The sequence below is a fragment of the Athene cunicularia genome (assembly GCF_003259725.1).
Source record: "Athene cunicularia isolate RWA chromosome 3 unlocalized genomic scaffold, athCun1 chr3_part1, whole genome shotgun sequence".
NCBI lineage: Eukaryota > Metazoa > Chordata > Aves > Strigiformes > Strigidae > Athene > Athene cunicularia.
In genome coordinates, this window is record NW_020799097.1 from 66,760,893 (window position 1) to 66,780,292 (window position 19,400).

At 38.1% G+C, this 19,400-nt stretch overlaps 1 protein-coding gene across 1 annotated transcript in view; it reads right to left on the reverse strand.

Annotated features, from left to right (window-relative positions):
- TULP4 (tubby like protein 4) overlaps positions 1-19,400 on the reverse strand; it is a 148,658-nt gene that overhangs the window by 118,557 nt on the left and 10,701 nt on the right. The window contains exon 2 of the mRNA XM_026844548.1: positions 12,082-14,376. Within this exon, the coding sequence (XP_026700349.1) occupies positions 12,082-12,333 (252 nt within the window). The 5' untranslated portion in view covers positions 12,334-14,376. The remainder of the gene's footprint in view (positions 1-12,081; positions 14,377-19,400) is intronic.

The window sequence follows — 19,400 nt, forward strand, 5'->3', positions numbered from 1 at the left end:
AGCTCCAGGTAGGGACTTTAATAATACATAACAACACTGTGTCAAAGACTAATTGGAGTCTGTTTAATCAACAGAATGACTCTATGGCAGCCATAAGACATAATAACAAGGTATAACTGGTTGCATAAGTAGTATGTATCAAAATGACAATATTCTAATATAATTTGTTAAGCTCCCTGCTGGATTTGTTTCTTCTGGAGAAAGTACTTAAAGCAGGACAAATTTTATCCTTAACAACTCTTCTTAATTTGAAACACTGCTTCAAAAGACTTCTGATTTCCTTCAAACAAGAACAACATATATAACAATACATATTTCTCAATAAACAAGTGCTGGTTTGCATTTTTGTAACATGTAAGTACTGCTAATATTCAAGAGATCTTATGACACACAGACTTCTTTCACAAGTGGAGTGCAAGGTCTGAGTTACCTAATTAGTAAAAGGACTACGAAATCTGAAGAAACCATTGAGGGTATTATTCTGTAAATGGTAAAAATGCTGGAAGTGCAATAAAATTTCAATGAAACATAGATGATTGATGGCATTCCATAGGAAAACAGCAATTCCTACTCTAACATCTGTGATCAATGGGGTGTCTGTGGGCAAAAGTAAAATTGCTAAAATGACATACATGAGAAAGAATTTCTTTTATGCACTGATAAATATAACTTATGCTAACAGTTCACTTTGTACAGTAAAGCAATCTGTGCCTCTAACTGTAACATCAAATGTTCTTCCATTTCATACACTTTATTGAGTATTGGTCCCATGTAAGTCATGAAAAATATACCTAACCCAAGATATTACCAGAACAAGAAGTGACGGGTACTCTCAAACTGCAGCCTTTCTTAGCCACTTAGTCCTCTGCATACTTTTAAGACACCTTCTTTCAAGAAACCACATTTTGAGCATCCATTCCCTACAATAAACAGAACTCCCTCCAGAGCAACACAGTTTGTTAATTAACCAGACATTTAACATTCTCACTTCTGTGCAGCAGCAAACACAGCTTCATTGTACACTCCCAGAATACTTCTGAACTAAGGAGTAATATATTTGTATATTATCAGGCTCAAAAAATACTTCACAGGATCAAATCAGAATTAAGGGATGGGAAAGAATAAGGAATAGGACTCCTTTTCCTTGCGATAATCCTAACATAAAGGCCTGCTTGTATCCCTTATAAACTAAGCTCTCTAGCATGCAATCAACACCCCTTCTACTAATAGCAGAGCACCAGAAAGCTGTCTCACTGTATCCTCAAAAAAGCATTCTGGGATATCTTTACATGTGCACCCTTTAAAGATAATGTCATTCCTCAAGAAATGTCCTCATTACGGTAGCTAGAAACTACAAATACCTCTTTAGTTTTAGTATTTTGTAACTGAATAATCAAACCTGTTTGAGTCTCCTTCCTATCTTTTTTTCCATTGACATAATTCTCTTTTGTCTCCACCTGAATAGTGACCTTGATTCCTTCCTTTTGGTGGAATCAGATTTTCTGTGAAACTCAACTTCCTTTAACTCTTTTCAGGTTAAAGGCTTTAGAGCTGTCTCTTCCCCAGGTGGAATAATGCTATGTCTTTTTTCCATCTTATTCAGATGATGTATTTCTTCTTCAGTGGCCTGAAACACTCCCTCTTTTTCAACTTCTCCCACACCCCTTGCAGATTCTTATACTTGGCCCCTTCTCCAGGACACTGCTCAAGACATTAACTTCAGGAGGTCACCATAACCAATGGTCACCATAACCAATGCCAACAACCGGCCTTCATTTGTGTCTTCTGCTCATGGCCATTATTCCCTCTGGAAACTACATCTGAGGAACTGTCTTCTGGCTTCTCCTGACTGTCAGTGAACGTCAGATGCCCCACACGTGCTCCATCTTTACAAAAGCTAGTGTCATTCTCAGCTTGAACGACATTTCTGAGACTGGCTCTTCTCCAGCTACACTTGCCTCTCCTGCACATATGCAGGTACATGTACACACTTATCCTAGGCAGTGATGATCTATAGCTGAAGGCTTCTTCAAAGTTCTGCTTTGTTTTTCCTTGATAAAACAGTTACTTGCCATTTTCTCATTTTATATGCAAATAAGCCAACTCAGTAATTAGGGCACTGATACCTTCTGATACAATTTCCTCCAGAAGTCCAATCTTTCACTGTCTACATTTATTATTTTATTACTACTTTGTTTTAAGCAGAGCTGCAGATTTCTATAGCTTACAACAGAGTTAGGCTCTGCCACTTCTAAAACATCCTTCCAAGGGGCATGGCTTGTGCCATCTGAACAGTTTCTTCTCCTCTTCAGCTTAGTAACAATTTTCCTTCCTAAATTATTCTCCTCTTGTGAAGTTACCCTTACATCCAACAGTTCTTTCTTCTGCATTTTAATTATCTCTGCCTATAATACTTCATAAGGATTCTGACTATGCTCTCCATCTGCTTGACTACTTGGAACATCATCTGGATTTATCCTCAGAAAAAAAGTTCTCTGCCTCCTCTAGCACATCAGTTTGTTCTCGCATTTTAGCCAAACTTGTATGACTTCTCTTCACGCTTCTGCATATTTAGCACTTCCTGTCTGCCTTCAAGAATTGTGGTTTTGGATGTTGCTCCACCAGTTTACAAACAGATTTCACAGAATGGTTGGGGTTGGAAGGAACCTCTGGAAGGTCCAAGCTCCCTTCTCGAACAGGGACACAGAGTTGGTTGCCCAGGACTATGGTGAAATGCTGGAGTTTCAACCCCAAGCCCCAAATTAAGGTTGACATATGGGTGATTCCCACAGCCCTTCACAAAGGGGGGGTGAGTTTACCTTTAGGCTTCCCTCCAGGGTGCAGCTGCCTTGCAGGGAGAGCCATTGGGTAAATGAGTCCCAGGTGTCCCACATTAAGTAAACAAAGGTCAGGTGTCCCACTTAGGGATAAAAGCTGGGACCACTTGCAGGGAGGGGCAGTGTCTGTCTGTGAGGTGGATGCACTTTGCAGAGTTTCCTGTTGGGGAAGGATCTCCTGCCTCCCTGGAACTGGGCTCCAGTCAGGTCTGGCTTTTGTAAATGCAGGCTGTGTAGAGATTCAGTATGTGGCTTCCTTGGTCTTATGTATTTGGTTTGTTGACTCGGTTGTCTCCTGTCCCTTCTATGGGAGACTACATTTCACCATTTATTCCACCCATCACTGGTCATGCAGTGTCATTGTTGGGGTCAGTGGGATTGATGTTGATTATGTATAATCTGATTGACTTGTTTGTACCCCCAGCACTCACCCATGTACTGACCCTTCTGTATCAAATACAATTGGGTTATTGGTTCATCTTTATGCTGGCTGTGTCCTTTATGCTAGGCCTAATAATTAGCAAAACATATGGTCAGACAGCTTTTTTTCTCCAAGGATGGAGACTTCACAACCTCTCCGGGCAACCTGAGACAGTTGCCCTCACAGTGAAAAAGTGTTTCCTGATGTTCACAGGCAACCTCCTGCAAATTAGTTTGTGCCTGTTGCCTCTGTTACTGAGCACTACTGAAAAGGCCCTGGCTCCATCTTCTTTGCACCCTCCAAGTATTTATATACATTAATGAGATCCCTCTGAGCCTTCTCTTCAGGCTGAACAGTCCCAGCTCTCTCAGCCTTTCCTCATATGTGAGGTGTTCCAATCCATCATCCTTGTGGCCCTTTGTTGAACTGTCTCCAGTATGTCCATGCCTCTTCTACTAGGGAGCCCCCCCAGTGTCCTCCATGTGTGGCCTCACCAGTGCTGCACAGAGGGGAAGGATCACCCCCCTCAACCTGATGGCGATACTTCTCATAATGTAGCTGAGGACTCCATTTGCCTTCTTTGATGCAAGGGCACACTGCTCACTCATGTTCAACCTGGAATCCACCAGAACCCCCAGGTCCTTTTCTACAAAGCTGCTTTCCAGCTGGGTGGCCCCCAGCACATACAAATACATGGGGTTCTTCCTCCCCAGGTGCAGGGCTCTGCACTTGTGGAACTTCATGAGGTTCCTGTCAGCCCATTTCTCCAGTCTGTCAAGGTCTCTCTGGATGGCAGCATGGTCTGGCATATCAGCCACTCCTCTCAGTTTGGTGTCACCTGCAAACCTGCTGAGAGTAAACTCTGCTCCATCATCCAGACCACTAATGAAGATGTCAAGCTGGACTGCACCCAGTATTGATCCCTGGGGTACGCAACTAATCACCAAATAGTTTGTGCCACGGATCACCACCCTCTGGGCCTGGTCATTCCTCCACTTTTCAATCCACCTCACTGTTTACTTATCCAGCCTGCACATCAACAGCTTGTCCATGAGAATCTTATGGGAGACAGTGTTGTCTGCTGAGAACAACCAAAATTGCCAAATCAGGCTCCACCAATGCACATTTTCCACCAACCTGAGAACCTTGCTGTTAATGAGAGCAAGGAGTGAAAACTTCCTCAAAGAATGTCCATTTTGAATAGTAGAATAAATCCACTGTACTTTGCAGTTTCATTATGTTCTGATCAGGCTAAACAAAGCTGTATTTTCTTCATTAGTAAAGTCATCTACGTACATATCATTTCCTTAAAATACAAAAAATGAGGAATGTCTAAGGATACTATTTTCCAAAATACTAACTTGTCAAATAATTCCAGAACTGGAACTTCACAATTCGATTTTGAAAACTTAAAACTAGCACTACTTTTTGAAAATTTACAAAAATTTCCCCAATTCAGCTCTATTTTCATTACTTCCTGTAACATTTTTGTTATACAAGTGGATTACTTTTAAAAAGTTCCTAATGTGAAGAGAATAGTGAGAACTCCCTCAGAAGTTCACACATGTTCATAAAAGATTGCTATCAGAGAGGAGATGCTGGTTGCCCAAGGACAAGTGCCTATAAAATTTCTTGTGTCTGTTCTACTACATCCTAGATATAGTTGACAAGCAATTACTTGGTGCTATATATTCAATTATATTGTGAAAAGTTTATGGTTTGTAATGGGTATCTTATCTGTTCAGACTATCTGTAATGTGATTAATTCATCTGGGAACTGTTTAAACTAAGGCAGTGTCCTTAATGGTTATTATGGCTCAGAAATGCTATCACAAAACCTGATTTCTCCGTGAATCAGATGTTCAGCATATACAAGGCCTTCAGAATTACGTATTGAGTTGTGACCTCCCTTATTCAGAAGGTAATCATATACCAACCTTAAGTATTAACTGTCAGTAGTAATCTCACCTATTAACTACATCTGTAGGTCCTCATAATTAAACTTTTGTTAAAGATAATGATTTATTTTCCTTGAAGACCCACATGATCATGCTGAACAGCTGCTCCTATCCAGATCAACAGAATATCTTTGCCCTAATTCAAAAGGCTTGGGCATATCAGTATCTTGAAATACGCCAAGTTGTTATCTTTCAACAACTTAATATGAATAAAAACTTAGGGTTCATTTCTGATAAAGGTGAGCTTGATTCCACTTCAAACTTTTTTGAGTAGAATTATCTAACAACAGAACTGTAGTCACATGTTACAGCATGGTAAAATGTAAAACCATACTGATGACCTGCTTACAAATATAATTAGTTTGTTTAAAAGCTGACAACACTGTTCTCATGTAACAATATTCCTTTTTCACCCAGCCTTGAGGGATGATTTTCTAGATGCTTATTAAAACAAAACAGAAAAACTGTAACTTAAAATTTTCCTGAGCAGATGACCCATGCTTTGCAGGAAACACACTGTGTACACATGACCTACAAAAGCAGATTACAAGCAGCACAGCAATGCAGCATTACCAACTTTCATTACTCAACTACATTTGTAGCAAGATTGGATGGTTTGCTTCAAAGGCATATGACTGTAAGAACAAATATAATCCTGTACCTTAGTAAAAGGAGAGTGCACTGAACGGCCATCCCCACCCCATCCTCCTCAAACTTGGGAGAGTTCACAGAGATGCTGGGATTCTGAGGCAATTGATAAAGACAGACAAGAAAGGGCCAACTAAATGTGGGACTAGAAGTTTAGTGTGGCTGGGAAAAACAGTATCACAACGAAAAAATAGAAAACACATTGAAAGTGGTCACACTTCTTAGAGTGAACAAACTATACAGAATGTGTACCAGTACAGTCTACGCCATGCCTTGTTCTGCAAACCGATAGAGGGCACAGAAAAGGGAAGCAGCAGGACTGATAAGAGGGCACAGAAAAGGGAAGCAGCAGGACTGATAATTGTCACTTGTGGGAAGAGGATCAATCCCTTCCAACTTGCAGCTCCATTTATTTTCTTTACTAACTCTCTTGAGAAGGTATGAAAGACACTTTTCCTGCATGCCACAGAGCGTATTTAAGCTTCCTCAGAAGTTTAAAAGATTCATAAGAAAAAAAAATAACAAAGAGTTCTAAAATGTATTTTGGCTCTTTTAAGAAAATAAAGCACTCAAGCACCCAAACCAAGTGTAGAGCAGACAGTTCAAGAAGATATAGTAAGGAGCCTGTATGAAATCCCAGTGTATTTGTCCTTTCTGAAAATAAGTAGTCAGAAAAGCCTGGCAATACTAGTCACAACAGAAAGTTAAGAGAGTCAGCCCAGTCAGGCACAGGACATATTCTCCTACAAGTCACTTCCCACTGAAGCACTAATTCTGTCTCTCTCTGCAGTACTATTTTTCTGTAGCCATAATAGTTTAAGGACAGAGGAAGGGCATGGTTTGTAGACAGATTTAGCATTGTATCAGCTAGCAGGGTTGTAAAAACCAGGCAAGCTTTCAGAAATACAAGTCCTTCTTCAGAACCTTGTATGCCTAAAAGTTTGGCTGTCTTTTCCAATTATACTAGCTTGGTTTAACAAAAAGATATTTCTGCTGACAAACGTTTTTTGTCCTGTCTTCTGTGTGCAGGGACAGAAAAACAGGAGAAGATCTGCAATACCACTGCAGTTTACATCAGTGTATGTCTTGTACCACTGTGGCTGCTATAGCCAAAAGGCAATATTACAGTACTGCTCTACCTCAAGATTTCTTAAGTGTTCACCAGTAACAACTCTTCCAGCTGTGTCTGAAGGCAATGATTGATACTAGGTACCCATGCTGTCAAGACTCACATTCTGCCTTGTTTTTTCTGTCCAGGAATCATAATTTAAAAAATCAGATTTAAGGTTGAAATGACAGTTACAATTAAAACAGGCACAGTTTAGAAAAAAAAAAGGTTTTCCTGTACTTTTTTTCCTGTATTCTTACCAGTGACAATACAAACCAAGAATCATTACTGAAAAGGTTTATTTGTTTGGGTTTTTAAAATTTATTTCCTATACAAGCAATAGACTTTTGGAAAGAATCTGCTCTGCCAGAATTGCTCAGAAGTTTCATATACAAGCTCAAAAAGGTGGACAGAATAAAGAAAAAGCTTTCTTTAAAATAGGAAAACCAATCTGTAACCTCCTTCCACTCTAAAACAAAACAAAATCAAGAACTGTGCAGAGACTTCCATAACTAATGTAGTATGAAAAGCAACATTTATTGAATATTCTTAAAGGACAGCATTCCTTTGAAAAGCTGTAACTAAAAATAATTCATTTGACAGTCCAGCTGAGATATGTTTATGTTCCTATCTCCTTCTAAATCCTGTGCCAAACAAAACAGGGTGGGTTTTACAGCCTGTAGGCACACACTTAGGACACTCAATAACATCAAATATAAATAAATGAGCAATTTACAGTAAAAAAATGTTATACATACTCAATAATGTATTCAGCATGTTACTTAATTCTGCATCTAAATTTGCATATTTTTGCACTACTGTTCAGTCCAGCAATTAGCATACTGAATCTTATTAAATATATCAAAGATATCCTTTAGTTAGCACCATGAAAATATATACCTGAAAAACTTTTTTAAAAATACTAATAATTTAAGAAACATTAGATGCCATAGAACCTGTTACCATCTTAATACACTAGACACAACAGAACCCATTAAAAGAAATACCTACAGCAGTACCATCCAACCAATTTCATTCGCAGACATCCCACAAATCTTAACACTGGAAGGGAAGATCCTTGTAAGGCTAAATGAAGCCCACTGAGGATGCTTGGCCTTTTTTAATAATTATCTTTCATGGATCCCCTTGAAAATCTCTCCTCAGAAACCTTGGGATGGACCAGAAGCTGAAAGCCAGTATCTCGCTGGCGTTATTAAAAAAAAAAAATATTCAGCTTGGCATGCTTCAGAGCCTACCAGTCACATTGGGTAGAACCCTGACCTTGCTGAAGTGACCAGATATTTTTCATTTAATCCTTAATTTATCACAGAAATAATAAAAGTCATAAAAGGAATGTGCTCAATTACTTTTCTAACATTGTTTCCCAGTGCAGTCAAGGAAAGTCAAGTTAGGTCAAAAATCAAAGACTTCTAAATTTCACTCTAATTTCTGCACAGCACTGCATTTACACATGTGGGGGAAGGGAAGGTATTTTAGGCCACTGCATCTCTGCTTTTTGGCTGCTAATTCACACACCGTGGTACAATGGCACATCTTCCTGCCTTCTAACCTTTCTGCCAGACTTAAAGAAATCCACTGAATGCCAGTCCACCAGTTTGTTCTCCCAGACAAAAGGAAATGCTCCAAAGCCAAACTGAACCATTCAACTGCAGCCATTCACATCTCCTCCATCCACTACCTACCTTCACAGACACCCTCCCATCCCATAATCGGAGGGGGATGCAACATATTCCTACAACATGCAAAACACATAGGTGCACAACACACATTTCCCCTTCTTTCTGCATCAAAGTTGAATCTGCCTTTGATATACACCCATTTAAATTTTCTTTTTTAGAATGCTGAGCCTTCCATAAATAAGATTCAGGACTGTAAATGCAATGCCGAAGCTAAAAAAAATTCTGTCACAAAATGCACTGTTTTCACCTCTTGCCACAGAATAAATTGAATATGCTTCTTTTCATCCCTCTAGTTCTCCTTAGAAACCACAAAATAATGAGGCTGTTAATTAAAATAATATGGCAGCCACTTCCTAGTTGCAAACTCTAAAAACCAACCTTGAAGCAACTGTAAAAATACAAGCATGGATCACACTACAAAGCATTTAATTCTCAATTATTGTTCAGGGCAATGAGTCATGCAAGTCCACCACTGCAATACATGTGTCAGTAATTCAGGCCTGGGGATTCTTCATTATTATTTGTTCTGATATGCTACAGGTATACTATTACAGACAAAAAAGGAGCTGTGCACCAAAAGATTTCAGTCAATCTCTTCAGCAATCATAAAAACATCACAAAAATACATCACTAGCATCCACCTTCATGACCCACTTAAAAATAGTCTCACGTTCTTGACAAAAGCACAGCACTGCTGCACTACCTTGTCCAGATTTTCACCCTAAAACTGAAATACAACGTACTGCTCTGCCCACAGCATATTGCTAATTATACCCCAAATTGAAAGAATTTAGCTTCTGTATTTTCACCTCTTTCGCTCTGTTCATTACAGTATTTCACACTTTATAATTGAATGCATACTAATATTAAAGCAGCAATGTATGTCAGAAAAGCAATAAACTTGACTTGTCACACTAGCTTTATCCCAGAGAAAAATATGTACAAGTATAAATCACCATTTTTGTGAACAAGACAACACATTACAATCCTAGAATTGGTCAGTGAAACACACATTCTCTTAAAATTTTAAGTCAGTCACATCCCTTTGGGCACATTCCGTACAGAAATGCAGCTTTAGCTTTAATCAGACAGGTATACCAGGATATGCTTGCAAAATTAGCATTTTCTGTTGTGTAATGTGGTACACAGAGAGACAGGGTTGTTGTTGGCTTGCTTTTTAACATGAGAATGAGAAAACAAAACATTTACTACTTCCTCATGCAAATATTAGCAACAAGCAGTGCTGTTCAACATTTTCTCTTTTAAAGAATCTTTCAACAGACAGATATAGAAGGAAAGGTGTTTTCTAAATAAAAAAATCTTGTTGTCCATTCAACTACACACCTTTAACAACTAACAAATCCTTTATTACAGTTTTATTCCTACCAAAATCAGTAGGATTCTCCTATAAAAGGATAACATTCACTAAGGCTGGTGAAGAGTGTTGTATAACACATCACCTTGTAAGGATGAACTAACTTTCTTCTGCACCAATGCTCAAAAAATTATTCTAGCAGGAAAAGCCACAGATCCATCACAGAAAGCTAACTGTAGTAAAGCCACTTCTCCCTTCAGTACCACACATTTTTGACCCCACCATACCAGTTTTGTAGTGACCTACAGATAAATGAATTGGCAGTCTCTATTCTGGTCGTTCACACATTTTTTGCTACCAGGAAGATTATTTACAGAAACAGAAATTTTTATTAATGACAAGCTTGACCCAGAACATTTTAAGTGCACAAAGAAAAAAAAAATTCAAACAGAACATTTTCCTTTCATCTAAGTCTCTCTTATGCCAGTCACTGTTGGGTGAAAGGATGCACAAGCAGTAAAGCTCAATCCACATAGCAACGATGCAGTGACCCAGAAAGAATCCAATGGCCAACTGAGCAAAGCAAAACTATCCAAAACCAAAGGGCAGCATGCACATTAGCATCTTCTCCACTTAACTGGTACATACTTTAAACCTAGTCTTTTATTTCCACGTTCTGCAACAAGACTTCGCATTCCCATAAAGAGCACCTCCCTCCATTGTTTCCAAGACACATGTTATGAAAAAGGAGAAAAATAGGTGCCCAGGTTCACAGAAGAGTTAGAAAAGAAAATACAGAGAAATTAAAAGTCATCATTGTATCACACTTTTCAAAAATAAATTGCAATTTGCAATTGAAAATTACACTGACAACCAGAGATGGTTCAAAACAAAATGCTGGATTCAAGCAATATTCTTCCCTTTGGGGAAAGGTGACTGTAATTTTTTGAATGAACCTGATACATACATATACAGGAACCCATCTTGTCTATAAATGTAAATGTCTATATATTTACACTACACCCACACACCTGCCTATAGACAAAGCATATGGAACCAATTATTTAAGACTAAGTATTTATCCCTTATTCCCTTTTTTCCTTAAAAAGAGGATTGTTATTAACATTAACACAAGGAAGAACCAAAACCAAAACTAAATCTTCGGTTCAGCTTATGTCAAAAGGGCAACATATATTAGAATCCAAATAGTAAGTAGCACAAAAGACAAGAACCACATTTTATCTTTGGTTTTAATCTCAGCACATATAATCTCATTCCACCCACTAAGGTTTGATATGATTTGGACAGAATCGTTTCAAAGTGCACATCCAAATGCAGCCCAACTGAAAAGCAGAAACTAACTAAGTCCTCACTCCCATCCAAGACACTCTATGCTATTGGGCATCATCTGCACTTTCCATGAAACATTATGCAAAGAAAGAGATAGGTGCCAGGAAGATGAGAAAACATGTCTGAAATACAAGCTTTTACCAACAGATTTATCCCTTTCAGAAAAGATAAATGGAAGAGGTTTTGTATCACTGTAGTCACAACAATGCCTTGCACTCTGAAATTACAGTATTTTACTGCAGGGCATCTTAACATTTTTCTGAGAAGTCTCACTTGACCCTTTTTCTAACAAAATTAGAAATTCTTCTACGGATGACAGCTATTCCCTGTCACAGGACATTCCAGTTTGCAGCTTCGCAAAATCTGGCAGATTTCAACCAAGCTCCTCTCCCACTCCCCTGCCTTTCCATTAGTCTTCCAAGACAGACTTGAACAGTGTGTAAAAGCAGTCAACTATCAGAACTTTTAACTCCCTTAACATGCATTTACTGAATCTGCCTGGAAACTGGGAGGTGCTGGGGAATGAAGGAGAAAATCAGCCAAACCAAACCAAAACGAGACCCATTTCAGAGAACCTCCCCACCACCAGCCGAATTTACTAGAAAGACTCCAAAAGACCCCAATTACATTTGGATTCGTCTTGAGCCTCCTTCATACAACCCTGTCAAATTTCAAGCAGAAATACTACCCTCAAAAAAGAGAACGCTATCATTTCCTTTAAAATGTAACACACATTTTGCTTACCTCACTGTTGTGGCCCCTCAAATTGAAGTTGATTCTCTGAGGGGTGTTCCGGTCCCTCCTGCAATGGCTGGAAGTAAAAGTGACGCCTACAACTCCTCTGCCATTGCCTGTTGCCAACCAGCCTTCCTCATAGTACCGCCTCCTGCACACTGGTTTCTCCTTCTCACTTTTGGGGACTCTCCCTTTCCAGGAGAGGCAGAGGATGTTGGAATCGCTGCAAAGAACAGGCCCATGTTCCACTGCTGCATACATGCTTTTTAAATATTTTATTTTTTGACATAAGAAAGTAATATGTCTAGTGCACAAAATTTAAATCAATTTTTTTTTTTTTTTATTGATAAGACTGACCTGGGATAGATCATTGAAAGGGAGGAGGATGGGGTCAGTGTTTATAAATATCCACCAAATGCATAGTGAAAAATTCCTCTATAAAAGATGATGGCAGTTGGCTAAGAAAAAGTAACACTTAAAAAAAAATTCAGGTTCATTTTTGTTTTTGAGTCTGTAGAGTGAGGGTGCACTTATCCTTTGGAGAAACAGCTACTTCATAAGAGGCGCTCAAGAAATGGTTAAGTCATCTTTTTGCTCAACTTGTTATAATCTTTATACAGCCTGAGATTCCAGTTTAGTGTAATGCAATTCCAGAGACAAAGAGTTGCAAATGTGTAGGTTTCAAGTAACTTAAGGCTTTTAAGATTTCCTCCAGTCAGATTTTCTTCAAAAGTTCAGTTGCAGAAATTTAAACACACGCACATACATATATATGTATATATATGACATTCATCTTTTCCAAGCTGCCCTCTGGCATATCTTTTCCATCTGATGTATTTCTGCTGCTAAAGCTGAAAGAGATTGCATAAAGGGAAAAAAAGGCACACAAACCGTGCGAAACAACAGACCCGAACTTGTGCAGGCACTGGTGTGCCAGGCCAGTTGGGAAATCCCTCTTGGTACTGAACCGCTTGTTGGACTCAAAAGTTTTTGCAATCCAAAGCCAATCCAATTTTCATTGCAGCACTTTTTTTCCACCAGAGACCCAACACAGCCTGAACTGTTTATCACACTATCTTGCCTGCTTTCCCACTTTTTGCTGCCACACACGAATGAAAAAGAAAACCCCTCTTCATTTACAGCAGAATCAAAAATGCTCTAAAGCTTTTAGCTTTCAAAGCAGGTAAGTTTGCCTCAGGTGAACCATGAAGTTCTGTCTCCTCTGAAACAGGCTAAAATGTCAAGCTGTTTTTTCTTTACTTTTCCCTTTTTTCTGCTACAAGGAATCACAGACTTTTCATCCTACCGTAAAAAACAAATGCCAGAATTAAAGCACATCAAGTAAGCACTCTTTCAAAATCTTCTAAAATTCAAGGAAAGAAGAAATATAATCATCTAAAAAAGAAAGAGAAGCAGCATTAAAAATCTGACTTCCTGGGTTCACTATTTCTCTAGGTATTTTCCTTGCTTGTTTGATCGGATCTTTCCTTCTTGATGCTTGTCTACAGCACAGATTCATAGTTCCAGACACAACATTTGCAGCTGTACAAGAAGGAAACATATGAAGTATTCCAATCGTTTTATTTGAATAACATTTATGAGCTCAATTAATTAGTATTTATACCACACTAAGTGAAAAGAGGAAAAAGGAGAGGGAGAAAGAATATGCAAGTTTGATGACCTGGTTAACTCAAGAAGGACAACGAGGTTTGCTCAGTTCAATGCCCAGACTTGTCCCATAGTTCCTCAACTTATTTACTTCCAGTCATCATTACTCAACATATGGTCACGATTTATTAGTCCATTCACAATCTACTGAGCCCAAAGCAAAACGTGCCAAAGACCATACATTATTCTTCTGCAATAACAAAATCAGTTTCCTCTACCCTCTGTATCCTTGTTTCTCTCGCAGCTATTGATTTAGATTGTGGAGGTATTTATTAGGCTTTTTCTGTGCAGAGGTTGTTTTTTCTTCCTCTTCTTGCAAACTTTTTTCACCCGTGAAGACCATGTGGAAAGTTGAACATTACTGGCAGGTGTCTTTCCATGGGTTACTGATTCCTGCGGTGTAAAGGTGCTCCATCTGGTTCTCAAATTAATTTTCATCAATTGCAAAGCTCTCAGGAATATGCAACAGTAAGTCTATGTGATGACAAAAACATGTGTGTTTTCATTTACGTGCAGTGCACACACCAGCTCACTCAATCTGGTACCCAGAGCTGCATCTGCCTTTTCAGTTTAGCTGTGGTACTCTTGTAAAAACGCTCATCATTCAAAGCTTGGAATCCCTGGATTCTTCCAACTCTGCAAGATAAAGCACATGCACACAAAGAAAGGTCAATAAAATAAGCCACAAAACAACTTAAAGATACAAGGACTATTGTTACAGTAATCAAAGCATTATGATTAAGGATTTTATATTGGACTCCTATAAAATATCTATATCATACAGAGATACATGCAATATTCAGACACACAAAGTATTTGATAAACACACAAATACGAACTACAAGATTTTTTTTTCACTTCCCAAGTTGCCAAAACTTTTCACAATTGACATGTATAATTAATTAAATGTATCCAGATAGGAACCATTAAGGGGGAAAAAAAAAAAAAAAAAAAAAGGAACTTTCTTTTGGCCACAGTCACTGGGGCAAACTCTTACAGGAAGATCCAAAAACTTCACAGCAAGGGTAGGGAAGGGAGGTCTCGGTGACAGAGCAGACACAGAGTTAGACCCCAAGGCACACAAACAGAATCATAGAATGGCTGAGGTTGGAAGGGACCTCTGGACATTATTTGGTCCAACCACCCTGTTCAAGCAGGGTCACCTAGAGCCAGTTGCCCAGAATTGTACCCCTGCCGCTTTTGAGTATCTCCAAGGATGGAGACTCCACAACCTCTCTCAGCAACCTGTGCCAGTGCTTGGTCATCCTCACAGTAAAGAAGTGTTTTTTGATGTTCCAAAGGAACCTTCTGTGTTTCAGTTTATACCTGCTGCCTCCAGTCCTGTCACTGGGCACCCCTATAAAAAGAGCCTGGCTCCCTCACCTTCATTCCCTCCCATCGACTGTTTATACACATTGAAAAGATCTCCCTGAGCTTTTTCTTCTCCAGACTAACAGTCCCAGCTCTCTCAGACTTTCTTCATATGAGAGATGCTCCAAACCATGAAAGTACAGAGCTAAACTTACCAGTCTCAAAGGAGACTGAAAAGATTCCTCCAGGGCTTAAACTGGTGCTTTAAAGAGATCTAAGGTATTCCAAAATTAAAGCTTAGAAGTTTGAATCAAGACAGATGAATTTTAAAGACTACTCAAATCCTGCATAAGTCTTCATTTGAAAAAGGGGGAAAAAATTCCCCAAAGTCAGTTATATACAGAAGAATGTAAATTCAGTGGAAGAGACCAAGTGAAAGGTTGCCTGGGATATTCCAGAAGTTGTATCTGAAGCGAACACATATGCACAGCTATGGCACCTACACAGTTACAGCTAAAGAGACATTTAAGTAAAGAATTGCATTCATGACAGACATCACAGCTGTAAAAATGGTCTTGTCTATATTACATACAGCACTACCCTCACATTTTGAGTAACTAACCACTTGTTTCAGTCTGTAGCACAGATGCACTAATAAGAATTTTTTAAAAAGAGAAAAAGGACGAAAATTTATAGATATAAAGGCAAGGTCATAAAGTAGTTTACAACACTATTTGGCTAGCACACTTATGGGGAACACTGTCCATGAGGTTTGGCAAGTGACTACCAGAACTTTTCAGCATTACAATAAAGAAAAATTTTAAAATAATGGCTGCTACCAATTTTTTTCATCATAGTATGATGAGGATGAGAAATGTCACCTAGACTTTCCAGATTTATGGTGCTTTCTCAATTACAGTCCAAAGAAAGTTCATATAAAGGAAAATTCAGAAAAATGTTCAGAACACAAGAAGAATTTCTGTGCTCATCCCATAAACAAACCTGATCCTATCAAGGATCAGCACTATTATCTCCATACCCACTGGGGTCTTCCTAACAAACATCTGCATTCACAAGTTGACATTTTATATTAGTGACATGTCTACTGTGATGCAAGCCTTTACTAATCTTACAGAGAAACAAAAAAACCTGGTTTACTGAGAAAACAGAAAGTCTCTGAAACATCAGTTAGAGCAGCATGAGGTAAGCCTTAAACAGAATTGTTTGAATTGTGAAAGTACCATGACTTTACAAGTGGATTTTAAAATACAGACAACTACAGATGCAGTGGCTTTGCACAAAATCTGTATGCAATTTCTGTCCTTATTCACTGCATATAAAATTAACAAGTTTGAGAAAAGGACTACTTTGTGTCTTGGCCAGTAACCTTCTCTCACTTGAGTCCCATTTACCCATCACTTTCAAGATCAGACAAACCAAAGACTTCTCCTCTTAAAAATATCCAAACTGCATTAGGGATGCTGGACAAGGAGAGATGAAAATCTAAAATAACTAAAAAAGGAATAAAGTCAGTCATTATTCAAATACCTCTCTCAATACAATATATCCTACAAGGATATTTTACCTTTAAATCACTGAGGGTCAACACTCTCTTTATGTGGTACTTATATTCAGTAGACAAGATAAAAAAATACTTTCAAGACTGTAGTGTCAAACACTATCAAAAAGATAGGCCAAATTAAGATTACATATATTATATATTATGATTTAATTCTTTCCATTCCCCTCTCCTTCATTTCACCCGCTCAATATTTCCTAAGAAAAAAATCTAATTAAAAGACTCAGACACTATTCTTCCCTCAAGAAAATCAGTAACTAATTTAGACACCCGCTTTCTTCTGCCATTACACCAGTCCCACAGTTCTGCTCATTTTCACATGTTTAAACCAAGCTTTTTGGCTTCTTTTTCCCTACCACGTTACACATGGCTACTACTTCTATTGTAAAACATGTATAACAGATGAGGATAAAAAGCATCATGGAAGAGCTAGGTGTTACTTGGACAATCTTAGCGCTAAGTCTGAATTCAGTTTGGTCTCCCCATATAAAAAGAACTTCCAGATGAAAGTCATCCAAACTAAATTTTTAACTGCAGATTTTTTACAATGAAACTTCAGGCATCTTTTCTTTCAAAAAAAAAAAAAAAATTTTTTTTTTTTTTTTTTCTGGTAAATTATTTCTAGCATTACTAGGACACTAAATATCAACAAACTGCAGTTACCTACTCTTCCTCTCACTTAAAGGACAGCTGAAAATTTGTTCTGGATTTTCCCTTTGACAAAGGGAGACGTTACTTGAACTCATCCTCTAATACTGGTTTGAGTCTAAGCCCAGTAATGTAAAACATTTAAGTACAGACTCCTAATGAAACAAAAACACATTAGACCTGTGACACAAGAAAGAAAGATCCACAGGTATTTTTATTTGATTTTGCTTTGAAAGCATAGCTCCTCTCAAATGTGAAATGAACAACTTATGTTTCCAAATTACAGAAATAAATGGAGGTATTAATTTAAAAAAATGAGCTTATTAACAGTGGCTCTCATATTTTAATGTCAATATTAATTCATCATTTTTATCTCCTGTTTCCATTAACTTATATAAAGTGTCAGTGTAAAGCCTCAGTTGGACAACCTGAAAAATATTTGCTTGTCCTCATGCATCTTTCAATGAGGTGTCTCTTTTGTTGACAGAAAGAAGTCATGCACAGCCAAGTGTACCAATACTGCAGAAAGCTCTTCAGCATTTTATGTTTATTCAAAACCCAACTTTTCAAGGCTCCAGAGCAGAGTATCTGAAGGAGAGGATAAGAGGAGACTGGGAGGGGAAGGAAAGCAGAGAAAGAAAATTCAAATGAGTATGCACTACTTCTAAATTACCACTTTCAAAAAACCAAACCAAAACAAAAACCGACTCACAGCCTGCATTTTGAAGATTGTGACTGCCCAAATATCTTATAGAAAGAAATGTAAGCTGCAGTCTTTGAAAAGTCAAGCTACCAGATTTCAGGATTTTTCAGCCTAACCAGATTTCCTTCCTGTCAAACTTACGTAAGGTCAAAGGAAACTGCAGTTTTCCCTCCCTTTACAGTCTAAGAAACAAAAAATATACACTAGTATCCATGAAGATAGCAAGATACTTTAAAAAAATACATGACCACATACTTGTATTTTGCTCTAAAGGATCAAACCACAACTGGTTCTGCACAAGGTGATGGCAGACAATCCCACCAGTTATCAAAAGAGGACTGTGGGAGTAACCTTCAAGTTTACTGCTGAACACTATACTACAAAACTGGCACATTCTGTAATACAGTCACTATATTTCAGGCTCAGTACCATGGAGCTAGAAGCTGGCAAGATGATACATTTAGTTATTTAGTCCAACTCATAAAGTAACATAAATTGTTAAATAACTCTATCCAAAAGGAAAGAAAATTATTTAACAAAACTAACTACTCAATTACTAAATGGCTGAAGTACATACAAGGAAAGACAACTGGTTCAGAAGTAAAAACTTTTTTTTTTTCCATTAAAAATGAGCCAATTCCATAGGGAGAAAATGTAATTTTGACCTGAATAAGTACTGGTTTTCCTCTACTTTCATTCACCTCTTATAATTATCTTTGCTTTATTCACCTTCCATTGTGGTATAAATGATTGAGGTTAACACCTTTCTTTCATATTACACAACAATACAAAATTAATTTGGAGGACAAGATTCTAAACAAATGCCAATACGCTAACTAGTGGTTGTAAAAATGTTCTTCACCCCTAGAAAAATGAAGGAAGAGCGGAGAGGAAAAAAAAATGGTAGAATATGCTCGAGTTTTGCTCCATTTGTTCTTAAACGGTTTCCTCCCCACGATGTTTGAGTAATTCTAGAAGTTCTTCTACTTGGGGTCAGCTGCATGGCCTGGGCAAGACAGTCAGTCATGATAATCAGAGATGTAAAGAGATCTGTAACCCCAGCAACTGCACAGAAACAGATATGTAGCAAAGGTGTAATGCTGGGCACTGTGATAACTGCCAGCCCATTAATAGAGGCTGTAATGTTAGTTATATGTATCTATATATTGTTAAGCAAACAAAACTGACAGAAAAATGTATCTGTTGGCATATTGAGAGAAGTGAAGCTCCTATTAGTAGCTGTTCAGCAGACATTCATTGTATTGACAAAATTTATTTCAATGCAATACTTCAACAAACGACAACCATGTTCTCCACCAAATTACACTACCAGAGAAGTGAAAATAAAAGATAATAGTAGATGATCATCATTTCTGATGTGCTGAATGACCCTCCTGGGTTCTTGTAATAGTGGAGAAG